Source organism: Vidua macroura, chromosome 13, assembly GCF_024509145.1.
Source record: "Vidua macroura isolate BioBank_ID:100142 chromosome 13, ASM2450914v1, whole genome shotgun sequence".
NCBI lineage: Eukaryota > Metazoa > Chordata > Aves > Passeriformes > Viduidae > Vidua > Vidua macroura.
This window is the reverse complement of record NC_071583.1, coordinates 18,303,687-18,329,648: the sequence shown is the minus strand read 5'-3', so window position 1 is coordinate 18,329,648 and position 25,962 is coordinate 18,303,687. Positions and strand designations below refer to the sequence as shown.

General features: G+C 42.1%; 1 protein-coding gene across 1 annotated transcript in view; it reads right to left on the bottom strand.

Annotated features, from left to right (window-relative positions):
• Positions 1-25,962, bottom strand: part of SLC6A11 (solute carrier family 6 member 11) — an 87,881-nt gene that overhangs the window by 28,825 nt on the left and 33,094 nt on the right. The window contains exon 7 of the mRNA XM_053989803.1: positions 15,615-15,749. Coding sequence (XP_053845778.1) covers positions 15,615-15,749 — 135 coding nt within the window. The remainder of the gene's footprint in view (positions 1-15,614; positions 15,750-25,962) is intronic.

Here is a 25,962-nt window from a genome sequence, read left to right as displayed (position 1 = left end):
TTTAAGTGGTCAGCAACCACGTGGTTGAAGGTGAAGGAAGCCTGGGTTTATATTCAAAAACACTTTGGAAAAATCTGTCACTAAAAGCTCTTTAGAAACTTGAGCAATTGTGGTTTAAGAAAGTCACTGCTGGAAAAATCTCTGGGGAACAACCTCCTGGAAGGTGCCAGGGGACTGGCTGACCATGAGCCAGCAGTGTGCCCTGCAGCAAAGGCCAGCAGCTCCTGGGCTGAGGATGAGGAAGAGTTACCAGCACCCTGAGGGAGGTGGGTGATCCCTCTCCTCTGCCAAACACCACAAATTCAGAGCTGGGATCCCAGTTCGTGAGAAACAGGGACTTACTGGAGCCCAGTGAAGGGCTAAAGATGTGGTTGAGGGATTGCTGCATCTTGAAAAACATGAAAAGTTTGAGAGGTTGAGAGAGCTGGGACTGCACAGGTTAGAGGGGAGAACTCGGGATTCTTGAGTATAAATAAATGTGCATAAATAAATGCCTGGGAGGGAGTAAAGGACAGGGAATCAGTGCCTTCTCAGAGGTGCTGACAGAAGGACAAGAGGCACAAACTGAAACACAGCAAATCCCATTTAAATTTAAGAAAAACTTGCGGAGAGAGTAGCAAAACCCTGGAACAGGTTGGCCAGAGAGAGTTTGTGCAGTCACCACCCTTGGAGAGCTCAGAACCTGACTGTCTGTGGACTTTGGTGGGGTTTGCAGTGCTGGGTTTAGGGTTGGACCTGATGGTTTCAAAGGTCTTTTCCAACCCAAGTGATCCTGGGGTTGTTCTGGGTGAACCTGCTTTGGGGAGCTCTATTCAAACAGGAATTTTTTGACCTGCTGCCATCTGCTTCACTTTAATTTACATTTTATTTTACAGCAGAGACACAGAGACTGCCCCAGCAGGGTCTAGGACAGGGCACCTCCCACTGAAAGCTGGTCAGAAACCAGCCAGAGCCCCAAATTAAATCTGGACTCTTGTGTTTAACAGTTCACAATTGGCCCATCTGTAATTAATTGAATTAATTGATACTTTCAGCCTCCCACATCCTCCAGCAGGGAGTTCCACCATTTAGTCATTCATTGTGTGAAAAAGCACATTCTTTTGTATTTTTCTAAACCCACTACATCTCCATTTTTATAGACTTTTGCCAAAGCCAAGGCAGGGCTCCAGGAGGACCTCCTGAGTTCCTGGCTGAGTGCCACCCAAACAGGGAATGGTGCCTTGGCTGTGGAATCAGGAGGGCTGAGCTCCATTTCCAGGTTTGACAAGTGTGTAAAAGCTTTTTTGCTTTATTTTTTTTGCCTTTTCACAGGAAAAACACACCAGTGACTGTTGGGTGTATAGTCCTACACTGCTATTCAATGAGCATCACAAATAAACACAAATCTCTGAACAGCCACTCCAAACACTCAATTTTCTACAATACCTCCAAAACCGTGGCCCAGCTTCCAGTTATTATCCACTAAGTAACACTGTTACAATTTGATTTATTTAAAAAACCCAATTTATTGCCTAAAGGCCAAAAGGAGAAAAAAAAACAAAGAAAATGTTTTTAATTTAACAGAAATGTCTCTAGAAAATCCCTCAACTAAACCCAGTGTTTAATAAACCCATTAAAAAGGCCAAGTGACAACTTCTGACCCACCATTGTGTCACACAAAGAAAAACTTAATTGAAGGCAGCATTGATTTCATGCTGTCCACAAAACAGTCTAAATATTGTCCTTCACAAGCAGGATGAAAACTGAGTGCTTAGGCAGAATAAGTCCTAAAGACACAATTAAAAGTTAATTATCTTTTCTAAAGTAACCTCAAAACAGAGAAATGAAATCTGGGACAACACATTGCTTCAAATACTGGTAGTGACAATATGGGTCAACAATCCAAAAGGACAGACAAGGAAGTATTTAATTTTATTCTAATTTAATGCCATTTCAATCACTCAGCCTTTCTCAAAGCTACCGATGTGGATAATCCCATGCTAACTCAGCAAAAATTGGCCCAGAAATCTGTGAAAATCCATGAAGCTAACCTCGAGCATTAACCACTTTATTAAAACAGCCTTTTTCATTTGAGAGCCATCATTTTCTGTTTAATAAGATTTAATAGAATGGAAAGGATTGAAATTACTTTACGTCAAGACATGGAAATAAAACTGTTTTTTCACCTTTGCTAGTGATACAAACAAAAGTAGCAAAAGTAGCAAAAGTAGCAAAAGTGAAACTAGTTTCACTTCTTAGCTTGACTTTTGCAAGGGATACTCATTAGCTATAAATACATTAAAATGTGTTCAGCCAGTGCAGAGGTCACCACTGTCCTTTTTTTTATTGTTACCAAAACCAGGTATCTGGGGAATGATTACAGCAACAAATGCCAATTTTAATCCAGGCAGTTACAATGCATCCCAATTCAAACGGCTGGAGCACAGTGCCATGGGAAGGCTCCCCAAAGGTGGCTTCCTCTTCCCATTGTCCCCACAGGAATCCCGGGAATCCCAGCACCTCCCCTACCCTGCCTGGGGGTCACAACGGCTCAAGGACACCTCGCGGAGCAGCCAGAGATGGAAAACCAATAAATGTCTGCAAACACCACTTGTGAGTGGATGGATGTGTCCCCTCTGAGCACAGCAACCCCAAATGAGTTCTACCATCACTCAGCCAGAACAATTCCAGGGAGCAAAAGCAGGAATCCACCGGGGCCACCTCACCACTAAACCCTCAGCAGATCAATTCTGTGGCAGCACAAGCAGGGAATTGCTTCAGAATCCATTGCAGTGACCTCTGAAATGTAGCTCACAAAACCTTATAAAATTATTTAATGCAGCCTCAAACCTCCATAATCACAAATACACACTCTACTTTTTTTCCTGTAGCCTCAATCCTCAAATTCCAGCAATGAAAGTACTGAGCAAGCAACAGTCATTAATTTTGTCAATATATAACTAAATTAAGTTTAGATTCATCTCTCCCCATACTGCCAGCTCTTATGTGGGAATTCCACAAGCACAGCTACCGAGGGTGTGGGACCACAAGCCCCAGGAAGGAATTTGGGGTGGCATCCTCAGGAGAAGCTCAGGTTCTGTGGCTGAACGAGCACGAGCCCAGCTCTGGGACTGCAGGGCAGAGATGATAACTCAGGGTGGCCCAGCTGCCTCTGCCTCAGAGTTAATTGCTGGTGAATGGTGGCTGGAATTTGCTTGGAACCAAACCAAGAGCTTGGCACCCACCCAGGATTATGTGCCAAGAATCTCTGAGATTACTCCAGCAAGCTCACAGCAACAATTTGTCCAACCAATCTCTGATTTTAAGAACTAATTTCTTTTTTAAAGGGGCGTTTGGGATTTGTGGTTTCTCTCAGTTACAAACCACTGAGAGTCTCCCTGACAGTTTAGGAAATTTAAGGAGCTACTGACAGCATCCAGGCAGAAAAATCAGAATGAGCTCCCCAAGTAATTTTTATAAATAAATACAGGGAGGCATCAAAAAAGACAAAGCAATAAAGCAAATTTGGTTTAGACCTTCAGGCACAAGCTTGTGTTCTGTGCCCTGTGACAGATTTGTCTGGGGGAAATCAATTAAGAAAACAAAAGCACTGCTGATGTCCTGGACTTGTTGTAAAGGCTTATCTGAAGTGTTCAAAGAGTGGTTTAGGGGTGGTTCCACCCCAAAGCCATCCTTGGTGCAGTGTCTGTCCCTCAGAATCACTCCTTGGATGTTCCCCCACCATGGGAAGGACCTTTGGCTTCTCTCTACAGCACAGAATGGAAAAAGACAAAAAGGGACCATGGGTTGGTTTATTTCTCTCCCTTTCTCACCTGCTGCCAGCTCGCTCAGTGTTGCCTTCTTCAACTCCATGTTTGGGAAATATGCACTCATCCCTTACTTTTCCTTGCACATATATGACCATGGAACTGATGTAAAAATTTAAGCCAAAGCTTAAACAATAAATAACCCAGATAAACAAACAAAACCCAAACAAACAACAACAAAACAACCCCCCCAAAAAAACCAACCAACCAAACAAACAAACAAAAAAAACAAAACAAAACAAAAAAAAAAACCAAACAAGCCGTCTAAACTACTTTAAAACTAAACAACTTAAAAATTTGCAGGTAAGTGGAGTTCTAGAAATGCAAAAATACATTTATCAGCAATATACCTGTACTGAAAATCATTGTCTGTTCCGTGTCAAAATGCACCAGAAAGTCAATTAAGCCCTGTGTAATTTAATTTTTGCCTGATTCACTCAAGCTGAGGCATCTCTGCTCTGGCTCTTGGGCATTCCAAATGTTCCACAGGACCAGGGCAAAGAGGAATTTCTGAGACTGATGATTTTTAGGAACCAAACCACACTTTTCCCTCCCCTGTTCAATACAATGACCCTGAACCACCTCACCTACTTTGTTACCAAGATCAAATTACCAAACAGATAATTAAAATTTGGAATCCCTCCTCCTCTGGCACATTTTCTGCCTTCATCACCAGTAACTCACTGAGGGCTGCTTCTCTCCAACAGATTTTTTGGTGCTGCCATCATTTCCCACCTCTGTTGTGCTCCCCTTCATGGCTGGATAAACAAATTCCCCGAGCCCCCCAGGCTGAGAAAGCACCAGGAGCTTTTTGTGAGCATCCCCCAGAGCGCCCATGTTGTTTTATTATTTTACACAGAGGGATTTAGAGCATTTTAAAAGCCTGAGTTGTTTTTAGAGTGGCAGGAGCTGTGTACCCAAGTGGTGAATTTTAGTAAACAAGCCACTCAACATTCACTGGAATTCTGCTGTGAGCCTGGGCCTTTTTCAAGAGAGCTGGGCAGTGGAAAACCTTGCATTTATGCCACAGAGCTGGCAGAAACATAAAGTAAAAGCAATACTGAGATCAAGACAAAAAAGTGCTAGGATAAAAAAATGCCATTTAGAGCTTACTTCTTGACATTTGGCCTACTAAATGTACAGACATTGATCAAATGTTTAATTTTGCAGAAGAATGAGGCTTCAATTTAATTTTATTTGCAAATTTGTGTGAAACATCAAAGCATTTGGCCAAAAACTGGAAGGTTATTTGAGAAGCCAAATGTCGTTGCTCCATTTTTTAAATTAAGCATTTGCTTTTTAATTCCTAAACAAGATTTTGTTTCAAAATGCAGTGATGAGTAAAAATAAAGAATTCAAATGTTTAAAATAAAAATACTTTTTAAAGCTCTGATCCGTGTGAAATGTTTTCTGTTTGTTCTGCTAAAATATCAGTGTACAAACAGAACTTGAGTGTAGAATCACCAAGAACCAGGTCCCATTTCCCATTTTTAGGGGTTCAGCTGCACTTTCTGATTCAAATATTCTCTGGAATTGACCACAAACAAGTGAGAAATCAGTGAACCCCAACCCCAAACTGCAGCAATAGCTGCAGATTTCCTGCCAAATTTGTAACACATTTTCTCAATGCATTTCATTCCATCTCTGCTTGTGACACCCAAAAATTGTCTTCTCTTTTCCTTATTTACAGACCTAAGTTGCAGCAGCACTGTGGGATTGGCCCTGGTGGGACAAAGCCCATTTTATTATCTCTGTTCCCAGGTGGCATCAAAAGCTGTTCCTGCAGCCAGGATTCTGGGCAGAATTCTGGGAAAATTCAGTTTATTGAGCCTTATTGAGTGTTTTAAGTGGCTGCCTATAAAAATCCATATGGGAAAATCAGTTTGCATGTGGAAACTGAGATTGTGCACACAGCTAAGGAAGGTTTTCCTTAAAATAGTCATGATTTTATAGGAATTCCTGTATTACAAAGTTTTCTGGGATTTAATGTTAACACATAAAAATTTATCTCTTTAAAGACTCGTCTCAGAGGGAAAAATATGAAGTCACATAATGCACCACAGCCAAATGGGAAATCAGGAAAATGTTGATTTCCCATCCTGTCATTTATCCCCACGGGCAGTTTTGGTGGTATCACATCAGTGTGAATATGTGGGTGTGTGTTTTATCAAGCAGAAGGGAGAAACAACTCTGCAATGGGAGGTAAAGAATAAATTTGGGGCAATAATCCAACAAATAATCCAACAACCTGAACCAACCAACAGCAACACAGTGGAGTAATTTACCCATAAGGAAGGAAGAGGCAGCATTGCAGTAAATCCCCTATTTAAGCAGAAATGTCCCACAGTTTTTAGTGGATACCAAAGGCATGGCAGTAAATGCTGGGGGAAGCACCTTTCAGCCTCACAGCCAGCCCAGAGCAGGCACCTCTCCCAGGGCAGCTTTTGGGGTGCACTCTCTACTTTTCAGCACGTTTGCCCAGCCCTTTTTTTGTTTTGAGAGTTCAGCTGTTACTCCAGTTCTAGGGTGGAAATAAAAAGAATTTCAGAAATGCCAGGGGGATTAGAAAGCATTTTGTTGTACAGGTCTTGAAAGAATAATCTTTAGGAACACTCAACTTTTTAAAGAGCAGATTCCTGATTTTCTGCAAGCAGCACATCATTCCACCAGGGTAGTAATCTTATCTTTTCCTTTTTTCTCTCATTCCTCTGCAATAATGGGATTAAGAATCCTACTAACAATTCCCAAAATAGCTCTGTATTTCCAGTGCCTCTATTTATATGGTATCACAAACCCACTTGCATCACAGAAATAACATGGAATATTCATTTATTTCACTTACTGACTCCCCCCAGTGTGTGCAAACTCCCTTGTTATTATTTCCTCATTAATATCCATCTGTCACTCAGCATTTTATCTGAATTTCATCTGAAATATATACTTTTAACAACAGCCTTCCTCTGCTGGAAGACTGGACTCCTAAAGTAGCTGAGAGAGTGAAGTCATTGATATTATTTGTAATTGGAACATTTAAAGTTAGGCAAAAAATGGCTCTCTGAGTTTCTCTTGTATTTCTTTTCAGGCTCCATCATGAAAGCAGTGGCAAATCTCTGGCTGTCATGCCCATGCTCTGAGTTAATGTGTGGATCCTGTCTCCCTCCAGTGGCAACTGCACCAGCCATAAAATCTGATATTAAAGTGCAATTAAAGCCTCTCTGACACTCAGATGATGCCTCCCCACTGCCAAGGTTGCTAAGGGGTTGTAGGGACACTGGAAGAGCTTCCATGTGGCCCAAAAATCCCAGAGAAATCCCCAAATGAGCCCGTTCTTCCAACAAGTCTCTTCTCACTGCCCAAACCTGCTCAGCTTGCTGCTGCTTGAGCAGAAACACAGGGAGAAACCATGGGGAGAAGGAGGCAAGTCGTTTGTTCAGGGCTTGAAGTAACACCCCAGAGCCATAACAGGAGTTCAGAAAGCACATTTGGCACATAAAATTAACAGTCACAACATTGTGCTGGTGAATAAACCAGAGCTGTCTGGTGGGCCATGAAAAGGTGAGCGCTGACACACCCCAAAAGTTTCTGTATGGAATTTAGACTGAGCCTTTCCCACAGAACACTGACATTTACCCAAAACCTTTCCACTTAAATGCACACAAAACTTTTGCACTTAAATATTCCCAAAGCATTTGAACAATATAAAACCCAGTGTGGTGAGCAAACACTCCAGGCACCACAGGGAATTATTTGCTGCCCCAGGAGAAGCCCCTGGATGTCTCCATCCCATCCTTTTGGGATGTGTGTTCCCAACCAGATTCCTGCCAGAGAATGGGATGCAGCTGCCTTGGAGCAGGGAAATGCAACGTGCTCCCAGGTTGGCCCTTCATTTGGGGAAATTCATTCCCTTGATTTGGGGAAAATGGGGAATCCATCCCAGGAGGGATTTCCGACCCTTGTTCAACACCTCTGCCCTTTCCCTGCATTTGGGATTTGTTGCTCTCCCTACTCTTTAAAGCCACATAATCCATAGTGCAAAATCTGCAGGACATATTAAATGAAATAATTCCTCACTGGGGAGGATATAAACTGCATCGTAGGAAAAATATCTTTAAGTATCACACTGGGCTGAATCCTTGAATTTCATTCCTTACAGTTTCAAACCTCAGTAATTTGTAATGACGGTGCAAACAGCAGACCTGGAGAAGAATTAATTCTTCTCCCAGTTTAAATTTGAAAATTTAAAGTTTAAATTTGGGTAGGGGATTCCTACCTAACAGCAACACAAGAACCTCACCTCCAGCAGCAAGGCTTTCTCCTTTCACTGAGAGAACACTTTGAAATTTAGATTATTGCTTGTCAAAGGTCCAGGTAAAGGGGGGGTTGTAGTTACACAGACAATAAATTTGGCTGAGAATTTTCATCCTTGCAGCCTTTGTATGGATTTCTCACCTTCACTCTTGTTTTCATTTACTGCAACTCACACCATGTTCAGACTGTGAATACCTGCTGAGGGGAACAATCCAGAGAATAGGAAGAAAGTGGGAGTAAATTCCCAGTAAAAAAGAGTAAATTCCATCCCCTTAGCAGCACTGAACAAGTGTGATAGAAGCTGGACATCTTCCTCCTCTCATTGCTACTATTTTTTCCCAGTTAATTTTTTTTTTTTTTTTTAATTGTTGCCCAAACCTTATAAAAGCCAAAAATGCAGTAAATCAGTGAAGGGATTACTAATTATTGGTGCCAAAATTCAGGATATTTGACCTGTCTCTGAACCATTTTCCCAAGCACTATCCTTAAAAACTCACCACCCAGTATTGCAGATATCCTAATGGAGCACTTTCTCATTCCACAGCAAGTTTTTCCCTTAGGGAATCATGGAATCATTAAGGTTGGAAAAGACCTCTAAGGTCATGACCTGTCACATTTCAAAAACAAAACAAAAAAGCATCGAAAAAATCTCCAGCAAGCAGAGATCATTTCATTGCCAAATTCTGAAAATCCCAAGGTTTCCATTGTGAGGATCAGCAGGTTTAATTGCAGGGCAGGTCTGAAGTCACTGCTCAGCAACCTGCATTTTCTGAGCATTAAAGCACCCCAAAAAAAAATGAAATTCTAATTTCTTTTACAACCTTTTCTTTTTTGAAGAAAGCAGAGTAAACATTTATGTTTGAGTGCAGCAGTTTGCTCCACTCTCAGAGGCAGAAAAGAGGATTTTCCTCTGCTTTGGAAAAAGGCTTCGCTGGCCTCGAGGTGGCGATAGGATTGTGGATTCCAGGGCTGCAAATCCTAAAATTGAGTCAATCTGCATGATTTCTTCTTCCTAGAGTAACTCAGCATCCCTACATTTTGGAAATTAGGAGTTAAGGGAAGAGACATTCTCAAATGCTTTTGTAGTTGGAGTTTTCAGATCAGGATTTAAGGAAATATCACCTCCACACCGATCCAGTATTTCCAAATTTCTCTCACCTGTATGTATATTATAATCAGACTGATTGGAAAGCAATTGTTTGCAGTTTTGGTTAGCAGCATCTTTTTTAAATATTGTTATTTATGTGCTAAAACAGATTAATGTCATGTTAAGGAGGGGAAAAAACACCACCATAAACTCATGCTAATACAAAAATTAAAATGAAAAATTACAATTTCCAGGGAGAAAATAAACAATGTGCATTTATTTTGGAGTGACTTTCTACCAGAAAAAAAAAAGTGTTTTCTCTAAAAGAGATGCACTAAAATGCTCTATTTCTCTACAAATACACATGGAAACAGCCTAAATTCCACAGAGGAAAAAGCATTTTTTGATCCAGAGGTCAATGTAAGGAAGAGAAGGATCTCAGCAGTATAAAATCTATTGAGAGTAAGTGGGTTTTCAGGTTAAGCTGATGCTCATTGCTGTGCACTCATGTTTTGGTACTCATTTTCAAGAAGGAAAATCCAGTGGGCTTCAAGCCAGCCAGCCAAGTCTCAATGCCAAGGAAATTTATGGGCAAAGTCCTTCTGGAAGCCATCTCCCAGTTGTCACCTGCACATCCCAGCTGCCTACAAGTGAATTCTCCTGGCTGAGCTAGCAAAGAATTGCAGAAATGTTTCTGCCACCACAAATCTTATTGCAATTTTAACCTTTTCCCACTGCAAATAAAAGAGCTGAGAAACCTAAAATCAATTTACCTGTCATGGCTCTGATTTTCCTGTACCTGATTAATTTGGCTTCGTTCCTCAAGCTCAACATTCGCATGAGAGTTTATCAGAGATGAGCTACAACCTGTACTCTTCCCACAGAGAAAGGGAAATTTGTCCAGGAATTTGGAAATCTGTTCAGTGCAATTGTGGCTGTGTTGACAGATGCTCTCGTGAATATGTTCATTAAAACAATTCACAACTTTAAAATTTAAAAAAAAAAAAAAAAAAAAAAAATAGCAACTTGGCCAATTTGTAGCATACAAACATACAATAAACAAGAAAGCTTTATTCTTATTTTCCTCCCCTTTTTAACAACCCTCTGTTACAGCAGGGGTTAAACTGATGTGATTTTCCATACAATGGTCCATACTGTTACTTCCTGATCCATCAAACTGCTACATCTGCCCCTCCCTAAACTTCTTCCAGACACGAATGTTTGCAAAATCCTCTTACAAAGAACCAAATGTTTTGCCCAGCATGGCTCAGTGAGCAGCACACACAACTTCACCTTAAATCTGTCCAGGGACAAGCAGAACCATATTCTGAGTCAGGCTTGCACACAAAGCCCATAACAATCCCATTAACTTGCTGAAGCACTGCTTTTGTGTGAGTTATAACTCAGCAAAGATCCCTTATTTCAGCTATAAACAGCACCTGTATCTCCCAGATTAGGGCAGAGGGATGTATTTCAAGCCAATTTGAGCATGAAGATTATTGAGACCTTTTTGTTGATGAAGGAAAACACTTCTGAGGCTTAAATAGAGCTCCAGACTGTTGCAGCTTCCACTGATGCAACACAAAGTGATTGGTATGAGCTGTACACATGACAAAAAATGGCATTTCCAGAGCGAGGGGATTGGGTCTGCTGGAGAGATAGAATATAAAAATGAAATGGAGACCAAAGCCCCTGGAAGCTGAGGGGAGCTGCAAAGAAGAATAGCTGCTCACAAAGCTTTAACCCACCATGGAATGCAAATTGCACAAAGACAAAAGAGTCCAGAACTTCAAACCAAAATGAGCCTTGAAGAGAAATTTCATTTATTCAATCCCCAGTAAACATAGCTGGCTGTGGGGCTCAAATACCTCTCTCCTAATGCAGACCCAGCACCCTCCCTGAAATATTATGGCCTGCAACTGAAGAGGAAAACAAGTTCTGCTGTCCACATGATTTATGCTCTGGCATTAGGGAGTAAATCCACTGAAATGAGTAAACATGGAAACTGCAAGCACGACTCTCCAGGTTGTTTCAGTTGTGCTCCCTGGCAAAAAGCTCCAGAACCAATTGGCAAGAGCTTTATGGAGTGGGGGAGGTTGTCCTAATAACTGTGGGTTTGAACATTAAATTCTACATTTCCATAAAATGGAGAATGCCTATCTATCCATCTTACTGCCATTAAAAGTTGCACTAAAGCTGAACCAAAGGCTGTTTTTCAAATAAAGCTAGTTTTGCCAAATTCTAGTTTTAAGTCTGAAGAACTAAGCTTCCTCTATTTCTTGAGAAGTGACTAAAGATTGCACCCATTAGTCTGGAAGCGTTTTTCAAGCACTGAATTAATTATTCTCAACAAGGTATTTCAATTTTGGTGGAATGACAGTTTTTTTCCAACACAAAAATAATTCTCTAGAACCAACAAATACTACAATTCAGTTACCTGCATTGGCATTCACCATCTCTGTGATGGCACATTTTACTTCACCTTCTTCCTACTAAAAGGTTTTTAAAATCCAACTAAAGAGCAAGAACTTGTCAGTGAAAGTCTCCCTGAGCCTGAGGAGGAATTGGCTCCTTAAAGCATTCCCAAAAGGAATTCCAGCCCACATGTGAGGAGGGACAAACAGACACAGCCCTTAGTGCTTCCCAGGCTGCTCCCACCAGCCCATGGGCTTTGCAAATTGTCATGGCAACAGGAATTTCTTTACAAGTGGCACCAGGATAGTAAATAAGCATATAAACCCTCCCTGGAGCTGGCAATCATGTCCCTTAAGCTGGCAATAATGTCCCTTGAGCTGGCGTGCCCTCCCTCAATGACAAACATCACAAGTGGCACGTGGGAAATCCACAGGCAGGGCAAAATCCTGTTAAGAGCCTCTGGAAAAGCACTGGGCAAGGGAAGGAGCAGCTCTAAAACAGCAGCACTGACTCCTGATCATACAGAGAGTTCAGCTCTGCTGGGAGGAAAGGCTGGGAGAGCTGGGATTGTTCATCTGGAGAGGAGAAGCTTTGGGGTGACTGAACTGTAGCCCTGAAGGGCCTGAAGGAGCTACAGAAAAGATGGAGAGGGACTTTTTACAAGAGATGGAGGGACAGGGCAAGAGGAAATGGTTTCACATAGACAGGGAAGGGTTGGATGGGATATTGGGAAGGAATTGCTCCCTGGGAGGGAGGTAAGGCCCTGGCAGAGGGTGCTGGAGCAGCTGTGGCTGCCCCACCCTTGCAAGTGTCCAAGGTCAGGTTGTGATGCCTCAGGTTTTGGCTTTTATATTTCCAGATTCTGTGCTGCTTTAGTGTGTGAGTCTTCATACCAGGGGATGCTGAGCTCTCTGCACAGAGCAGGGAGACAAAACAATTCCTGCTCCAGCTGGGCACCAAGGACAAATGATCCAAATCTCAGGCCCAAGAGCACAAACAGCGTGGGCTGGAGAGAGAAAAACAAGCAGGATGGGAGTGCATGGGCTAAAGCTGGAATGGGACAATGAACTGCAAGGTGCAAATGGAGCAGAGCTGATCCCAGTGAGAGCCCCCGGGAGCGCTCGTGCATTTTGGGACCATTTTGGTTCCTCTTGGCTGCAGCCCTGGCTGGGCTCTGGTGCTGCCCAAGGTGGATCCATGGAGGAGATCCTTTGAATAAATCCCTGCTTTATTCTTTAGCTGTGTCCAGCCTCTGTTCTAGCTCAGCCTTCTCAAGGCATCAGTTCAGGGTTTTTTTTCTGCTATGGGAAGAAAAAACTGGAAGGGGGATTCAGAGCCATTGATTGTGAAACCAGTGAGTTTTAAACCACAAATGCTCAGGAACCACGGGAGGGACAACATGAATTTTTTATGTGCACCCCTGTCAGTTGGACAGGGCTTGGAGCAGCCTGGGACAGTGGAAGGTGTCCCTGCCATGGCAGGGGTGGTGCTGGGTGATTCTGTAGGGTCTCTCCCAGCCCCAACCACTCCATGACTCCACACAGATACTGCAGGTGGAGCAAAGCCCAGATGTGGCACCAGATCAGATCAGGGCACCAGAGCACTGCTGGGGAAGGCAGGGGGCACCTGCAGCTCCAGCCCCACCCCCAGGGGTGAAACACCAGCTCAAACCGGGCAGAACAAAGCAGGGCCACCCCTGTGCTCAATAAACAGGGCAGAGAATTCCCTGTCCTGGCTAGAGGGAGTCGGGGCACCTGGGGCTCAGCTGGACCCAGGCTGGATTGCTGGATTCACTGCAGGCTGAGCCTGCTGGGAGGTGCTGACAGATACCTGGGAGTGTGCCAGAGAATCCTGCCCTTCCCTGTGTGCCAGGGCTCATTTCTCAGCTGACCTGGAGCCACCTCTGCTGCAGGTGCAGCTGGAATTCTGCAGCCAGCACTGACAGCATTCCCACAGCCCTTCCACTTCCCATCTGTGCTGACACACAACACAAACATTGTCCAAAAGACACAACATGATCAAATTTTCATCTGGAATTTTCAATCTTTTAAAAGAATATGTTTCCTTCTGTTCTTTTCTTTGGTTTGGTTTGTTTGGGTTTTTTTGTTTTTGTTTTTGTTTTTTTGTTCTGTTTTTTTTTTCCTTTCTGTATAAATATTATTGTTTAAAGCAAACATTGCAGATATTTCAGATGCTCCAAGGAAATTACCTGAGGGAGCCCCTCTATTGTCTTTAATTAAATTTAATTTTATTTTTATTTAAACAAAATACATTTCTAAAGTAAGCAGAGATTTTAAAAAAATTATGCTGACACATCTTCAGTAAGCAGATTTAAAAAATTCATTTTGACAAATATTCCCAAATTCCTTTCTGTCTGTTTCTCAGGATCCATTTAATAATGTAATAGCCTCAGGAGAAACACTGTGTAATGTCTTTTACAGTGCCAAAGCAGATCAGTAAAATGCTGTCTGCAACCTGTCAGGTTCTATAGAGATTGTGTCACTTTTCCCTTCAATATCACACAAATGATGGACAATAACTGTTTTATTGTAATCCTCTGTCACTGGAAATAAAAAACCCACAAACTTAATCCATTATTTCCATCTTCTGCTCTACACTGGAAGCAACAATTTCCTGGTTTGAGCACTTCATTCCTTCTCGGTTGCATATTCTGCTATAAAGACAGCAATCATCTGAGTGAATAATTTCTCTGTTAATTCTGCCTGAGATTTACATTTGGAGTGAGCAAAGAACCAAAAATGGCTAGATCCCAGAGACAGCAATCATCTGAGTGAATAATTTCTCTGTTAATTCTGCCTGAGATTTAGATTTGGAGCGAGCAAAGAACCAAAAAATGGCTAAATCCCAGTTAAATTTGTTCCCACTGAACTGGTGGCAACGCTCTTGTCCCTCAGTGGCAGAAGCACCAACTGCAACTGGCTCTGAAAATCCTCATTTATCAACCAAAGTACTTTCCAATTTCAAAACTGATCTGTTCCAACACACAGCATGGCTTTACAGCCCCGTCCCCGATTCCACATCCCCAGTGAGGAACTGGGTAACTTTCATTTATTTAGTTCTTTGCCAGCTATTCTTTCCTCCTCGTTTTAATTCAAAAGTTGCATTTAACAGAGGGTAGTCAGCAGACACATCCATTTCATGGCACTGAAAACCTTGCACCTGAATATCTGTAACATTCCCTTGCATTTCCTTCCTTCTCTGCTCTGCTGTGCAGCACATCCACTGCTCCCTGCACATCCCACACGCCTGGAACGTTCCACCTGAGCAAACATTGGGATCTGGCAGAGGCAGATTCCTTCCCAGGTTGTGTTGGGAGCATTTCCTCTCTCATCTCCATCAAGGAAAAGCCAACACCATTCATCTCTGCAGCCAAGAGAGGCCAGGGACAGGGTGCTGGATTTAGCTCTTTTCTGACCCAGAGATGGGGCAACTGAGAGGTGTTTCAAAGACTTTTATTCCATTTTATTGTCTCATTTGAAGGGTGAGACAATACAGATGTTATAATTCACACCATCACAATCAGAAGCTGACAATTTCCTAATTACAAAACACTGTAAGCATTTCTTGGCCTATCAGCTTTTTGCCACACCATGCTCTAAATCCCTCAAAGCCAATAATCTAAAACTACCCCTCGTGGGTCCTACCACAATGCATCTTTCATGGTTCTATTTCTCCAGAGTATCCAGTCTTATTTGCAAGGCCATCCTTTGAAACTTGTTTCTAGCTCCATTTCTCTCTCAGCAATATCTGTCCCATTCCATGGCATTTCTAAGCCAGCATTTCTTGTCTCAAGGTCTGCACACAGATGCACACTGTGTGAGCCTTCTGTCAGGCTTGGAGAATTCTCTACAAATCCACTTCCCACAAAGGGATCTGTGCAATCCCCCAGCAGTCACCTGCGTTCAGACTTCAAACCCAAGGGGCTCGTGCAGTTTTTCCCAGGCAGAAAGGCACCCACCATGCAGCCATGGTCCTACCTGTGGGTCGGAGAGCCGGGAGATGTCGGGGTAAAGGTAGAACTTGATGCCCTCGGAAGCGCCGGGTAACGTCACCCCCCGAATGAGGAGGATCATCAGCATGATGTAGGGGAACGTGGCTGTCACATACACAACCTGGGGGAGGAAACAAACATCAGGAAAGGATGTTCTTCCAGCTGCAGCCAAACCACCTTCTCTTCACATCCGCTGGAGGAAAAGTGCTTTGGGTGCCTTTGTGCGGGTGGCTTTTGTCCTCCAACAATATTCCCTTCTAAACTCTTCAGGGCTTGTGGGACATGTCAGCACTTTTTTATAGAGATTGGGAAGCTCTCTGCAAGTGTGTCATTTCCAAACACATGATAACAGGTAATTGATTACCTAATACAAGCAATGGATTCTCAGTCACCCCAGAATTACTAAATTGGTTTCTCTTCAGACTACTCTGCCTGCATGTCTGGGATTCAGGAACAAGCATTTCATCAAACCCAAAGGTTAAATTTTATCCATATCTCCTTGGGATTTGATAGAGAACCCTTATCTTACAAAGAACCTTCAGGCAAAACTTCTGAGGTGCTGAACCCCAGCAATTTCTGTTTTCACATACATGGCCACACATTTTTTTTCCAGAAATTAGTTTGTTCTGTGCATGGGCAGCAACAGGAAACCTACAAGAAGTCCCATTTTCCAAAGGAAAAACAAAGCAGAATTGGTCCAGTTTCACAATCTGAAACCTGAAAGCAGCACATGGCTACTCAAACTCAGAGAAGGAATTAATAATAAATTCCATGGCACTATCAATATTTTCTTTATGTGACAACCACCTCGCTATAAATGTAACTCTGTAATTTCCTGTGGCCACTTCCACCTGTGTTATTTTTACACCTGCATTGTACCAGTCAAAATTAGTTAAGCTGCAAGAATGGAAAAAAATCATTTGGTGAAAAATACAACCTCAAAAAATATGTGTTTTAAACTGAGGAGACCAATATCTGTCTGCTATGTAAATGAAAGGGATACATCAAAGAATGACCCGTGAAAGGATTCTCAGACATATTTTTGTAATTAATGAACTGAAATTGGATTTTCAGACTATTTAACCCCAAACATTAAATGATCTCATGTGCCTCATCAGGTACCCTTAAAAATGGAGGAACTCTTTTACTTCAGCAGGTGAGTGCACTGTGCTGGGAGAGAGCCATTAATTCCCATTTTCTCCCCCTCCCCGGAGCTCCTGAGGTGAGGCAGGATGAGGAATTTAGGAATCAGTGCCATTATTAGCAGCATCATCACATCTGTGGGGCATTAAAAGTTTCCTGAATTGTTTTCCTTTCTTTCAACACATCGAACCTCTCTGAATATCAATGTGAACACAACTGTTTCTAATTACACCACATCCTGTTTTAATTGACTTTAATTGCTTGGTATATTAATTTGCATCCCAATGTTCAAAATGCTTTTTTTAAACCCTTGTCAGAGCCATGCCAATGTTTAAGCAGTTGGAAACAAAACAAAAATTTCTGGCAGGCGAGTTTTTGCACCAAGTTCTCCTCTCAAAATGTGCTTGAAAGAAAAATTTACAATGATATTTAGACATACAAGTAGGTGGAAATGCACCCAACAACTCTGAACTATCCTTGGGTGCTTAACTGAAAGTGCATTGGAACCAAAGACCCTGAGAATGAATATTTGATTGGCTGCCACGAGCTTTAAGTATCAAAGAATAGGAAATATGTTGAGTAGCAAGTTCTGGAAATTTAAATACCAAACCTTAAAGAGGCTTAGATGTCACTCAAGGTTAATATATAGATATCCAGGTACCTATGAAATGTTTTCGTGAGTGAGGCACCATAAAGATTTTGAGATCTGAGCTAGATTTCAGTTTTATCTTTTCATACCTAAATATCTTAACAGCACAGATATGTGCCTGTGTTCCAGTTTGTCCCCTGGGACTGCTGAACTTCTTGTCCTAAAGGAAAAGGTGTGTTTGTGAGCACTCCAGGCAGATCATGCTGCAGGGTGAGGGGGATCAGGCTTTTGAGGAGAAGTAGAAGAAATTCAGGATAACCCTGTTGAGAATAAGGAAGATGATTTCCATGCAGTGAACTGAGCCTCAACCCATGGAAATCTCAAAGCCCCAAATCAGATTTCTTTGGCCAAAGCTCCCACACACTACAGCAGCCTGAGCTTCACACTCTTCCTCACAGCAGCATGAAGCAGTGAACCTTCCTCCTTTGCTTGGCTCTTGCTAAGGACACACAACCAGAATTCCTGAACTAAATATCACTTGGAGGCCAGGAAAGTGATGGAATTCTCCCCTGCAAGCTGCAATGTTCAAGCTTGTTTGCACTATAAAGAACCAAATTTTATAAATGGGATAAATTTTATCTTGATGCTTCAGGAAATTACTGGCTTGCTAAGTCCTGTCCCCTAAAATCCTCTACTGCTCCAGTGGGCTGTAAACTTGAGGAATATCAATGCAGGAATTGCCAGAGATTTGCCTGAACTCACTATTTAAGTGTTTATGGAAAATCAGACCTGCCCCCATGCCCTGCTCATCCTTATTTTTTACTGAGTGTTTTAAGCTTAGTGTAATTTAACTTTATTTATTTAATTACTTATTTGAGACCATGAGCATGGAAAATCAGAGTGAAACCCTAGCTGTGCCCACACTGCACTACGCTCCTGCGTGGAGAAACTGCTCAGGAACCAAAATTTCACCCAGTGATGCAAGAAGGGAAAGAGTCATTTTTATCCAGGAGAACAAATTGGCACAAATATAGAAATATAATTATCATACCCCTGCCTGGCAGCTCTGCTGTCTGAGTAGCCACACCCAGGAACCACCAATTTGAGCAGGATTTCCATCAGAAATTTTCAAATTGGAACCACCAATTTGAGCAGGATTTCCATCAAAAGTTTTCAAATTGGAACCACCAATTTGAGCAGGATGTCCATCAAAAGTTTTCAAATTGTCCCACAAGGCACAGTCAAATTAGATTTGGCCTCACTGATATTTGCCAGTTTCACAAATTCTGACTTTCTAGATGGCACCAGCAGATGATAGACAAGATAAAAGATTTTCTTTTGCAACTGCCATGGGATAGTGTGAAATATCCCATGCAGCATTGTTGGGAAAAAAGGCTTTTGTTCGTGTGACTCTGCACCATTTACAGAGCTACAAGAGACAACTGAAAAGGGAGATTTTCCACATTAATTGGATTTACAATGGTATAAAGGAATGACAGCTGATTCACAAGGTTTTTAAAAGCACGTCAAAAGGGGGAGAACATTGGAGGTCCACCTACATTTTAAAGGTAAAATTTCATATGCAGAGAAAGAAACACACGTAAAAACCCAAGAGAACACCAGGTGAGTGGAATTGTACAACTGGAATGAGGGGAGGGGGTTAGAACCAGCACAGTGGCTGATTTTTCTATTTTCCCTGTGTGTTTCATGGATTTATTCAGCATCATCTCCTCTTTGTCATCTTTGTTTATCCACAGAGGGAATCTTGCTCCAGAATAATCCTGCTAAACCATCCTTAACCAGATTGCCTATGAACTGCAGAATCCCTTCTAAATTACCACTGAATCATGTGTGAGTGCAGGAATAAATTCAAACCCCAACAGCTAAGAAAATTTCATGAGATTTGAGGTCTGAGAAATAAGAATCCAAAAGGAAATATTCATTGGGAATGAAAATTCAGTGAGATGAGCCACAAAAGAGGGGCTAGGAGAGGACAGTGGGTGAAAGGATGGGAGCACCTGAGTGATCACAGGAAGCAAAAGTTTCCACATGAAATAATAACTGCAGAAAGGAATAATTCCAGCACCACATCACACTGAGGTCATTGCCTGGGACACAGAAAAATCCCTACCTGGCAGAGCTGTGCAAGTCCCAGTTTTTTTCCACACAGTGGTGAAGGCAATAAATAAATAAATGAAAATCTGAGCCCTGCTGAAATGGTTTCCTTCACAAGCCAATGAAAAATTCACTCCAAAATTCATTGAGTCAATTTAAAAAAAAAGAAAAAAAAATCAAAATCAGAATGTTCTGCTTAATTTTGGTTTGGCATTCTTTTAACTGAATGGGCAGAAGGGACCTCTCTCTTGAATGAAAAATTCTTTAACAAGCCAAAGTTGTTATTGAGAAGCCTTAATCCCACGTTAAAAATGGGTGAACAAAAAAACCCCTATTTTCCATATATTTTGCAGCACAAATTATTCTTTACATTCAGTCTGACTTGATACACTTTTCAGCACTTCCCAAATTCCATTTCAAATATTCTGTGTTCACAAAACTGCCTGCCTGTAGTCCAAAGTTCCAAAAGCAAGAGAAGTTCTGGTGGAAGGCTGAATCCAAAGTGCTCTATTAGAAACCCAGGCATGCAGCTAAAAGTGGAAAACAATGAGAAAGCACCAAGGGCAGACAATATCCATGCACAGCAGCAGCTCATTTTCCCAGCTGAATCGAGTGAACAATTCACTTCCATGATGAGCTACTTCTCTCCATAAACATTCCTTAAGCAGCAGCAAGTTTTCTAAATATGTGTAATTTCCCAGCTCGTTCCAACAGCTGGGTTTGCTTCCAGCTTGCTCAGAGCATTAAAATCAAGATCTGTCTTCTTTCTGCTAAAATTGCTCTTCAGGCTTGGTAGTTCTTTTGATGAGGTCTACAGACCTCCTACTTAATGAAAAAAAATCAGTGTATTGTCTAGAGCTAATGTAAAGATAGATTTCCTTGTATTTGAGTAAAAATTCTCTTATTACCAGATCCTGCCCCAAAATATTCATTTGTAAGACTACCAAGAACAGAATATGCAGTCAAAAATCCCACCCATGGAGACCAGAACACACAAAAGTACCCATAGAGAGTGTAGAAACAGTGAATTTTATCCCATTATTGGAATCATTTGTGTGAGCACCTGCATTTAAACACTATAATAAATTAAATTTAAAATAAATAATAATGGAAAATAAGTTTATTCTTAATAAATTATTAAGAATAAATAAATACATCATGGCAAATGCAGATAACCAGATTAATTCTTGATACATGCACAGCTTAATAATGACCTAATCAGTGACAAATAATGTGCCAACAGCTTGAAAAACAGGGGGAGTGATCATAAATAATGGGCTGGGTCCTGAAAAAATGACTTTAAATCGTAGTTCCTTTTATTTCAAGGATTAATTCCAGCCTGAATAGGCCTTGGTCAAGTTCATAGTACCAAATTCACAGTAAAATTTACACATTGTACAAATCAGTTCAGATTGTGGTGACTGCTCTGAAGTGTTTTTAGATGCTCACAAATGAATCCACACGAAGAAAGGATCAACCTGAACTAGAAACTGAGCGACTGTTGGAAATGTCTCATTCATGCTATTACATTTTTTGCTGTCATTAAATACCAGAAAGAAAAGCATTTATCTATTTCCTAGATCAGTATCTATAGTAAATACAACTCAGGAGCTCAGTGCCTCCTCCCAATGCTTCCTCAGTCTCCAAAATTATATTTTCCACACTCAACATTAATCCTCCACTCGCCAACTGTTCTTAGAGGAGTTATGGTGATGAAAAATTGAAGGCTGCAACAACCCTCAACAGCAACAGAGCCAAAAATGTGCTCTCCATTTGTTGGAGAGTGTGTTCCTCACGTTGTGAACGTGCTGCTACCACACTGCTCCTACAAAAATGCCAACAGTTGTAAACACTGCGTGCCCAAAACAACTCTGGGAAGCAGGGGAAGGGCTGTGCTGGAATTTCTCAAAGGCAGAAAACCTTCAGCAAAACCAGCTCTACGATTTGGCAAGCACACACAGCTCTCCCAGTGGAAATACAAAGGCAGATTTCCAATGCTAAAATCCTGGTGTTATTGTCCCTGGCACCTGGAATGTCTTTGTTGCAGGTTTTTCTTTCAAAGCAGTGGTTGTTTTAGGGTTAGAGGGGTCTTTACCCAGAAAAAAATTCTTGATTAAGTTTGTTGTTTTATCTCCACCATTAATGGTGCTGATAAACCAGTGAAATAACAGCATCCTGTAACTGTAATTTGATTTTCTGTTTAACATTCAAGGGCACAAAGAGGAAGAGCTGCCCTCTGGTTGTGGGGAAGGTATGTGCTGGAATTCTCAAATGCTGAGAGCTGCAGAAAACCTTCAGCAAAACCTGCTCTACAATTTGGCAAGTACACACAGCTCTCCCAGTGGAAATACAAAAGCAGATTTCCAGTGCTAAATTCCTGGTGTTATTGTCCCTGGCACCTGGACTGTCTTTGTTGCAGGTTTTTCTTTCAAAGCAGTGGTTGTTTTGGGTTTTGTGGGGATTTTACCCAGAAAAGAAGATTGATTGAAGTTTATTATTTTAGCGCTGAAGTTGACTGAAGTTCATTATTTTATCTCCACTATTAATGATAATGATAAACCAGTGAAATTACAGCATCCTATAATTTGATTTGTTTTGTTTAATATTCAAGAGTACAAAGAGGAAGAGCTGCCCCCTGGTTGTGGGCAGGGAGAGGAAGACTGATGGGGAGGAAGCAAATTTCAGCATCTTGGCTGAGCTCATCACTGCAAGCAAAGTGTTTATGTAGAGCTCCCATCAAGGAGGGAATTTGCAGAGCCACAAATATCTCAGAATTAAAGACTTCTATTTAATCAAGTAAAAGTCAACTTTAAGAATCAATCAGGAAGAATTTTAAATATAAATTAGGACTAATTAATCAACCAAGGGTTGGGTTTTTTTTTCCATTTTGTAAAGGTGTTTAAAATGTACAAGCTTTTATAAAACAAAGTTGTTCCTTCCCAGAACCTTCCATGATTTTCAGAGCTCTCAATGCCACCCAGTTTACCCTCACAGACAAACCAGATACCATGAGTTACACATATACCCAGAAGTTTGCATTTTGCTTTTAAAAATGTGTAATATGGGATGGCTATTCCCCATAGCAGCCCCATTTCTGTGCAAATAATTCAGAATTAACCCACAGCAGCAGCTGAATTCTCAGTTGTGCAATTGATTTTACACAGGCAGAAATAAGGGTTCAGTAAGGCACTACATGAATTGGAATTTTTACTTATCCTGGACAGACCTTCCAGTTCTCACTCCTCAGGTCCTGACCCATCCTAAAAATGTTTAACCTTCAAGCAGATAGAGATGCAAAGGTCAGGACAGGGCAGGAGGTGATTTTTCCTGTCACTCCAAAATGTGTAAGATCTTAAGTGTGCATTGGAAGGGACTCAAAATTTTTGGCCAACTCCTTCTCCTGATTCAGGGTTTGTTTGCCCTCTGACTCTTCCTGGAGAACATGAAACTGGCTTTCCTGGAGAAGTGTTGTCCTCATGGAATTATTAGATTCCCTTAAATCATTTGTTTCAGTGAATCAACATTTTCCAGTAAAAATGGGATTTACCAGAGCATTCCTTATCATCTCCAGCTTAGATTCCTGCTTGATTTTCCTCACTTGTCATTCAAAAAACCCTCAAACAAACAAAAAAAAAACCAAAAACACACTACCAAATGAAAATCAGCACTGAGGTGAAAAAAAAGATGCTGAAGTCTGGGAAGTGGAAGCAGTGCAATGACCAAAGGATTACAGGGGAGGTTTTCCAGCCAGAAAAAGGTAAAAAAAGTGGCCTCAAAAGGTAAAAGGTGCCAGCTGGAAAAGATCAGTGTGTCAGCCAGACTCTGCTGTCCCCAAATAAATGCATAACATTGCAAATATTAAAAATACGGAACATTAATTCAATGGTAATAAGATTTTTTTTCCTAGAATTTTGCACCAAGACTAATCATATGTAAGACTTTCTTTGAAAATTATCCCATCAATCCTCCAAGCACTCCAGCAGGTTTGGTAGTGGCCATCTCTAAATCTAGCAGTCACTTCTGCAGTTTTCTGGGCACCACAGCACTATTTAATCTTGTGCAGTGAATGCTGGGGAAAAAAAAAATCTATTTGTAAACTGGCAGGCAAAGATACCCTACAGCACAGCCACACCTTTTTGTCTTTTGATGATTTTTGTATTCATGAAGCTGAAGGAGCAGGGTCAGACCTCACCAGGAGGGGCAGGGAGAGGCAGCTCTGATTTCTGCTCTCTGGGACAGGGACAGGAGCCAGGGAAAGGCTCCTGGGCCAGGGAAAGGTTCTACCCCAGAGGGTGCTGGCACTGCCCAGGCTGCCCAGGGAATGGGCACAGCCCCGAGGCTGCCAGAGCTCCCAGGGATGCCCAGGGTGGCATTGTTGGGGTGGCTAGGCAGGGCCAGGAGTGGGACTGGGTGATTCTTGTGGGTCTCTCTTAGCTCAGGATATTCCCTGATCCCATGAATCGTCTTTTCCCTTCCAAGCAAATCCATTCTGTGATTCTATTGGGAAGTTGAGGAGTTTTGTAGGAGAACAGAGAGCTCACATTTCTGTGGGAGAAGGTGTGTTTGTGTGCCCCCAGCATGACAGCCCCATCCCTGCCAGGCACTGAGCAGCACGAGCTCTTATCTCCATGGTGACAGCTGAGATGGATGCACCGTGAAGCATTTGCAACACCACTTGTGCATTAAGTATAATAACAAAAGCATAATAAATAGCCTCACCACTCAGCCTAACAAGCATCCTTATCATCCTGACCCTGATTCTCCACATTTCCCTTCCCTGTGGCTCCTCCACCTCCGCTAATGCAGTTAGTCACACCTTGACTGAGGGTTTATTGCCCTCGAAGCAGCCTCTAAATGTAGCTGCTAAATCACCTCAAGGCTGGCTTGTAGGACACCAATCTGACACTGCTGCAACTAATTTGTGGGTTTGAGAAGAAAAGCTGACGTGATGCATAGAAAAAATGAGAGGGATCACACAATAAAACCCCTAGGCTGGAAGACAGGGTGGCTGAGGAGTACGTGACTGCCACAGATTTATTCTTCTCTCTTAGGGAAATGCTTTGATCTCTCAGCTCTCCCTTCAAGCCCTCAGCTCGGCAGAGATCCCCGAGTGGCTGCTCTGGGGATGTAAAGGGGCTCTCCCTGGGGAGCAGAGACCTCTCCCTGTGCTCATCCCACACTTGGAGCACTGAGATTCCAACCTCAGCAAGGCACTCCAGGGACAAGGGACACACAAACCAAAGCACAAAAATCCTCACAGACCTCGACCACTGCAATTCTCCCAAACACATTTTACACCCAGAGGAAAGAACCCAGAATTTTTTACTACACTTAATTAAGAGCAGTGCCTTACACTTTCTACAACACAGCTATCTAGTAATTGTCTAAAGTGTCTCCTTTCCACGACACAACGCAGGTACAGAGGATGTTTTGAGTTTCTTCCTTTCTTTTTTGGAGCACACAGGTTTTCTCCAGCAGCAGGAGTGACTAGCAGGTGCACAGCAGCCAGCTCCCTCCTGCGGATGTGTTTTAGTTACCAGCCCAGCACCAGCAGCTGCCTTTGTTGCTCGTGAGGCAATTTATTTCATTTCATTAAAGCTTTGCCATCCTTGGGAGTGAGTTTGGATCTGAGCCACGGGAGCTAACACTGGGGTGGGATACAGGACTCGAGTTTGTAAATCTCACAAGAACAGCCTTGTAAACAAAACTTGTACTACAAAGACATCTTCACACTGGAGATAAAGCCAGAAATGTGGACTTTGCTGGCTGCAGAAAGCAGAGGCTGCCTTCCCACTGGCAGGAATTTGGTTTAATATAGCCTTGGCATACAGGGTCGTGGGGATGGATAGCTAAAATTGCAGTTAAGGAGCCAGTCTTAAAGCTGGACAGATTAGCAGGAGCTGAGGACAAACGACCTGTGTGAAAATAGGGAACTGTAGCTATTCTGTTTCATGGGAAGAAAGATTAAATTGGAGCAGCCTTAGGGAAGTCAGAGCTATAAATGTTTGTGTATCCCATCTGAGGGACCCTGTGCACTCCTGCAGAAGAAAAGGTGCAAATAATATTCCAAATACACAGAGCAAGACTCAAGAAAAGCAATACTCATTGCAATTTCTGTGCAGAAATTCTGTGCTCACATAGAGACCAGGACATGGCAACCACACAGTTTTGGGAAATGCAGCTTTGGAAACCCCTCAGTTGTAAATCCCAGCCAGCAGAAGTGCCCTGAACCTGAAGGAATAATATTTTAACCCTGGCACAAGCATCAACAATGGTAATAAACTGGAAATGTTATATTTTGGCTCCTGTTGGGTGCTCTGCTGCAGGGAATCGTTCATTGATTACAAGGAAGGGAGGAAGAGGATGGGTAAGGAAGGGCAGGTTCTGAACCACAAAGAGATCATACTCTGAATAAATGACTGCAAGTGTCACATTTCTGAAGCATCTTTGTTGGGTCAGTGTCATTTTGGTAATGAGCTAAAAGTTC